Source organism: Arachis ipaensis, chromosome B07 (assembly GCF_000816755.2).
Source record: "Arachis ipaensis cultivar K30076 chromosome B07, Araip1.1, whole genome shotgun sequence".
In the NCBI taxonomy this organism is placed as follows: domain Eukaryota; kingdom Viridiplantae; phylum Streptophyta; class Magnoliopsida; order Fabales; family Fabaceae; genus Arachis; species Arachis ipaensis.
In genome coordinates, this window is record NC_029791.2 from 46,390,482 (window position 1) to 46,397,116 (window position 6,635).

General features: G+C 39.7%; 1 protein-coding gene across 1 annotated transcript; it reads right to left on the bottom strand.

Annotated features, from left to right (window-relative positions):
- On the bottom strand, positions 297-1,406 carry LOC107607171. The gene is made up of 2 exons (XM_016309149.1): positions 723-1,406; positions 297-635 (listed from the first exon to the last, which is right to left on the bottom strand). Exons 1-2 carry the CDS (start codon positions 1,404-1,406, stop codon positions 297-299), a joined length of 1,023 nt encoding a protein of 340 aa, XP_016164635.1.

Here is a 6,635-nt window from a genome sequence, read left to right on the forward strand (position 1 = left end):
GGATAATTTTAATTTCAAACCGAGGGTGGTTACTAGATTCCTATCCATAAATTTAAAATTCTAAGCCTATCTCCTAACTGATTTTCAAATTTTAAATTTAATTTTGTTTCTAGAAGGGTGGTTGTTACATTATCACCCCCATAAAAAAAAAGAATTTGTCCCCAAATTCTACATCTTAATTTGGTCGATAAAGGTCATTAGTAGGATGCATAGTGATTTGGACATGGGTTAGCTAATCTTACTAGTAGCGGAGAGAGATATGAACGAAAGAGAAGCACCAGTATCATCTGGGATGGTTAAAGGATTCCATTAATTGTGCATTTACCCTCGATTCGATCTTCTGACTCGTGGACTTCCTCGCTGCTGAGGGCAAAGACTCGCCCTTGACGCTTTGGTGGATTGGCAGGGGGTGGGAGAACTGCTGGGCATTCCTTGGCGATATGTCCCGGCTGAAAACACCCGAAGCAGACATTTTGTCTGGCAAGGCACCTACCCCTATGTTGCTTCCCACATGAAGCACACTCCTTGAGTTCGGTGGTCTTTGGTGAGGCATCAGTGGGAGGTTCCTGGCGATCCGTGCCCTGTTGAGGTTGCCTTCCTGTAGGTTTCTCAAGAAAGGCCTTCTTCTGCGGCGGCTGCTGAGATGATTCTTGATTCAGTTACCTTTTTTTGAAAGCCTCGCTTCTTTCCGACGCTAGTTTTTTGGTGCATTCTTCGATCACCTGGCACTTGCTAACGAGGGAGGAGAACTCCCGGATTTCCAGTGGGGCTATAGCGGTTAGGACTTCTGCCCTGAGCCCTCCTTGATACTTCATACACTTCCACTTTTCATCTGGATTAGCCTTATACATGGCAGAAAATTTGCAGAGACTCTCGAACTTTTCTGTGTACTCTACAATACTCATCCTATCTTGCCTCAGCTGAAGAAACTCCATCTCCTTGGACTCTCGAATAGAAAGGGGAAAGTACTTCTTGTAGAAAGCTTCTTTGAAGGTGGCCCAACTGATATCTGTTCCCGCATCCTCCAACAACCGTCTTGCTCCATCCCACCAGAACTCGGCATCAGCTTTGAGCATGAAGGTAGCATAGCTCACTTGCTGCTCCTCAGTGCACGGAAAAATTGTGAATACCTTTTCCATTTCAGTCAGCCATTCTTCTGCCATATCATGGTCGAGGGCTCCACGGAATTTAGGCGGACCAATCTTCTTGAAGTCAGCAAAAGTTGTACGGGTCTGTCCCACCTCCAGCCTGGGAATATTGGGATCCTTGTCCCCAGTGGACAGTTGTTGGGCCATCAGAGTGGTGGCTTGGGCCTGCTCCTTCATTGCCTTGGCCATCTCCTTCATGTGCTTTGCTAGGTTTGATGAGCTCGAGCTCGAGCCACGTGAGCGTCCACGGCTTGCCATAGGTCCCCTGTTTATGGATAACCATAGGAAGAAGTTTTATTAGCCATACCTCCTGAGACAGAATCCCTAGGATCGACTTTGCTCTGATACCATTAATGTAACACCCTAAGTTATATCCTATCTTTGAGGGTCTTTAAATAAGGTGGCACACTCAATAGAGAAAGAGACTGAACTTAATCGTTACGCAAGGAAGGGAGGAAGTACGTGTGAAGAGGAAAACAAGTAGTACTAAAACGATGATAAATATGAAATAATAAACTTATCCATGAGTACGGTTCAAAATAAAATGCTTAGAGGTAATTAAACAAAGAAAGGAAACTAATACGTCCTAACTAATTTCGTTGGAGAGGCTCCCATACTTGTGTCCTATCCTATCCTTGGTCAGGACCCTTCAGTTATTCACATATCGAGGTATCAGTAGTTTTCCTCCAACACCTTTTCGCGCAGTGAAGATCTGGTTCCGTTGTGTGGGATGAACTAGGACTCGATGGGCAGTTGGGATTCTCCTTCCACGAACTCTCGACCTAAGTAGATAGTTTGGAGCACGGTAGTAGTGGTCGTAACTACCCACGCGTGCTTCGAGGGATCATACTCAGAAGTTACCTTCGGGGGGCACTGCGTCGTCTCTATCTGCTGTGCCATGTTCCTCTGGAGACAGTATGGGAAAAGAAAAAGGGATGAGAACCTAACGTCTCAGTAGGAGTGCTATGCAACACCTCCATATCTATCTCCAGCCCACGTGCGGGATTTTAAAAGAAAGTCGTACGATATGGCATGTAATATGAACCTCTTGTAAAGCGTAAAACATATAGGTAAAAAGGAAAGAACATAGAAAGAGAATAGAAGGATAACATCTTAAGTAACATCAACATAGTCATAAATATATCTTAAAAAAATAATCAAACTTTTCATTCATGCTTTCTCCTTTCTTAACTTATAACTTTTATGGAAGATATTGAGCTCAAACCGGTATAAGTGGGAGTCCCCTTCCCTTACCGAAGGTTCTTATCCCAAACGTCTTGGCGATCACCTTCCCTTACCGAAGGATCATCTCGATCGATCACCTTCCCTTACCCAAGGATAATATCGATATCTTGTCTTTGGGGGTCACCTTCCCTTACCGAAGGATCATTCCCTCAGTTTAATTTACAATCAAGGTTATTTAGACATACACAAGAAGGGATTCATATAAAAAAGATATATTATTATATAAAATTGATGGGATAGTCCCCTTCCCTTACCGAAGGTTCTTATCCCAAACGTTTTTCGATCACCTTCCCTTACCGAAGGATCATCTCGATCGATCACCTTCCCTTACCGAAGGATCATATCGATATCTTGTCTTTGGGGGTCACCTTCCCTTACCGAAGGATCATTCCCTCAGTTCAATTTACAATTAGGTTGTTTAAACATAAACGAGAGAAAAATCATATAAGAAGAGATCATGCAAGAAAAGGGACAATTGTGATGATAAAGGGATATATGAAAATCATGAGACTCTAGCATGTGTATGGATTTTCTAATTAAAAGATCTTGGTAATATAATAGCATGGATTGAAAGAGGTCCTATCAAAGTGTAGAAAATAGGGCATTTTGAATAATTGCACAAATTATTAAAGAAATTATGTATTCTCGATCCTAAAGGAATAATATAATGGTGCAAACGATCATATGGGTGTACACAATAAGAATAGAGTATATTAAATATTTGAATAAAATATTTAAGAAAGCATGTACTCTTGACTTTAAAGGAGTAATAATAACATAATGATATGCACATAATAGAATAGGGTATATTAAATATTTGAATGAAATGTTTAAGAAAGCATGTACTCTTGACTTTAAAGGAGTAATAATAACATAATGATATGCACATAATAGAATAGGGTATACTAAATATTTGAATAAAATATTTAAGAAAGCATGTACTCTTGACTTTAAAGGAGTAATAATAACATAATGATATGCACATAATAGAATATGGTATATTAAATATTTGAATGAAATGTTATAAATAATAATATAATAATGTAAGAGATCACACATATCCATATAATAGAATATGGTATGTTGAACAAGACAGTATAAGAAGGCATGTACTCTCGGTCCTAAGGGAATATTAATATAATAATATAGGAGATTGAACAAGCATTATTAGAAGGCATGTACTCTCGACCTAAGGGAATATTAACAATATAATCATATGAAAGAGCACAAAATGAGTATAGTGAATAATTGAATGAACATCACAAGGAGACATATACTAATGATTTAAGAAGACATGAATGACATGGTGGACAGACATGATCAACATGAATAAAGGATGAGTGAAAGATAATTAATGTCATGATAACATTCGTGAATGGAAGAAAATAAAAATGGAACATAACACATGCCAAGCATTTTAAAAACATAATTCCCTACTCTTTTTTCTCTAACGCATCTTTGAGCTTGCCTCTTGTATTTGCACACAAAATATATTTTGTAGAGAGAGAAGGGAGAGGTTTTGGTATTTGAGAGAAGTGATTTTCTACCTATAGGTGCACCCCTATTTATATACATTTGGGGATAGGGTGGTTGGGATAATTTTAATTTCAAACCGAGGGTGGTTACTAGATTCCTATCCATAAATTTAAAATTCTAAGCCTATCTCCTAACTGATTTTCAAATTTCGAATTTAAATTTTGGTTTCTAGAAGGGGTGGTTCTTACATTCCACAACCTGGAATAGTTGAATCCGAAAATTCTCATCATTGAATTTGCCTGAGTGCTACTGCGAATGATGGAATTGTTGTCCATTTATCTAACAATTTTTATTTTTATTATCTTAATTTTTGGTTGATATTTTAATCGACAAGTTCTAGTATTTATTATATTATGATATTTTTCTTCAATTCTAAAAGTGAGTTTTTTATTGAAGTAAAATACTTTTCTTCAGTTTTATGTAAGCTGGTCAGTGCTTTCCTGGCCAAATTCTTTCCACCTCAAAAGATGAGCAAGCTTAGAGTGGAAATTCAAACCTTCAGACATAAGGAAGGTGAGTCCCTCTATGAAGCTTTGGAAAGATATAAGCAACTGATCAAAAGGTGTCCTACTGACATGCGTCCAAAATGGAGCATCATAAGTATATTCTATGATGCTCTGTCTGAGTTGTCAAAAATGTCATTGGACCATTCTGCAGGAGGATCTCTTCATCTGAAAACTCCTGCAGAAGCTCAGAAACTCATTGAAATGGTTGCAAATAACCAGTTCATGTACACCTCTGAGAGGAATCCTGTGAACAATGGGACGCTTCAGAAGAAGGGAGTTCTTGAAATTGATACTCTGAATGCCATATTGGCTCAGAACAAAATATTGACTCAGCAAGTCAATATGATTTCTCAGAGTCTGAATGGATTGCAAGCTGCATCCAACAGTACTAAAGAAGCATCTTCTAAAGAATAAGCTTATGATCTTGAGAACCCTGCAATGGCAGAGGTGAATTACATGGGAGAATCCTATGGAAACACCTATAATCCTTCATGGAAAAATCATCCAAATTTCTCATGGAAGGACCAACAGAAGCCTCAATAAGGCTTCAACAATAATGGTGGAAGAAATAGGTTTAGCAATAGCAAGCCTTTTCCATCATCTTCTCAGCAACAGACAAAGAATTCTAAACAGAGCCATTCTGGCCTGGCAACCACAGTCTCTGATCTATCCAAGACAACGCTAAGTTTTATGAATGAAACAAGGTCCTCCATTCGAAATTTGGAGGCACAGGTGGGTCAGCTGAGTAAGAAGATTACTGAAACTCCTCCCAATACTCTCCCAAGCAATACAGAAGAAAATCCCAAGAGAGAGTGCAAGGCCATAACCATGACCAACATGGCCAAACCTGGAGAGAGTAAGGAGGACGTGAGTCCCAGTGAGAAAAGCCTCATGGGACGTCCTCTAAACAGAAAGGAGTTTCCCTTTGAGGAACCAAAGAAATCTGAGGCTCATACAGAGACCATAGAAATTCCATTGAACTTCCTTCTGCCATTCATGTGCTCTGATGAATATTCTTCCTCTGAAGAGGATGAAGACATCATTGAAGAGCAAGTTTCTAAGTATCTAGGAGTAATCATGAAGCTGAATGCCAAGTTATTTGGTAATGAGACTTGGGAGGATGAACCCCCCTTGCTCACAAATGAACTGAATGTATTAATGAGGCAGACATTACCTCAGAAGAAACCGGATCCCGAAAAATTCTTCATACCTTGTACCATAGGCACCATGACCTTTGAGAAGGCTTTGTGTGACCTGGGGTCAGAGATAAACCTCATGCCACTCTCTGTAATGGAGAAACTGGGAATCTTTGAGGTACAAGCTGCAAGAATCTCACTAGAGATGGCAGACAAATCAATGAAACAGGCTTATGGACTAGTAGAGGACGTGCTAGTGAAGGTTGAAGGTCTTTACATCCCTTCTGATTTCATAATCCTAGACACTGGGAAGGATGATGATGAATCCATCATCCTTAGCAGACCCTTCCTAGCCACAGCAAAAGCTGTGATTGATGTTGACAGAGGAGAGTTGGTCCTTTAGTTGAATGAGGACTACCTTATATTCAAGACTCAAGGTTCTCCTTCTGTAACCATGGAGAGGAAGCATGAAAAGCTTCTCTCAATACAGAGTCAAACAAAACCCCCACATTCAAACTCTAAGTTTGGTGTTGAAAGGCCACAACCAAACTCTAAGTTTGGTGTTGAGAGGCCCCAACCCTGCTCTGATTATCTGTGAGGCTCCATGAGAGCTCACGTTAAGCTATTGACATTAAAGAAGTGCTTATTAGGAGGCAACCCAATGTTATTTAATTATATCTATTTTTCATTGTTATTTTATGTTTTTTTTTAGGTTGATGATCATGTGAAGTCACAAAAATAACTGAAAAATCAAAAATAGAATGAAAACCAGCATTAAAAACAGCACACCCTGGAGGATAAGCTTATTGGCGTTTAAACGCCAGTAAGAAGCATCAGACTGGTGTTTAACACCAGAAAGAAGCATCAAGCTGGCGTTAAACGCCAGAAACAGGCTACAGTCTGGCGTTAAATGCCAGAAACAGGCTACAGCTTGGCATTTAACGCCAGAAACAAGCAGCAGTCTGGCGTTAAATGCCAGGATTGCACTCTAAGGGCGTTTACACGCCTAAAAGGAGCAGGGATGATAAGTCCTTGACCCCTCAGGATCTGTGGACCCCACAAGA

Excerpts from the sequence above, each read along its gene's own strand:
- LOC107607171 (XM_016309149.1), bottom strand. The coding sequence starts at position 1,406 with ATGGCAAGCCGTGGACGCTCACGTGGCTCGAGCTCGAGCTCATCAAAC. Across the intron at positions 636-722 it reads CCCTCGTTAGCAAGTGCCAG|CCGCCGCAGAAGAAGGCCTT; the intron begins GTGATCGAAGAA and ends TCATCTCAGCAG.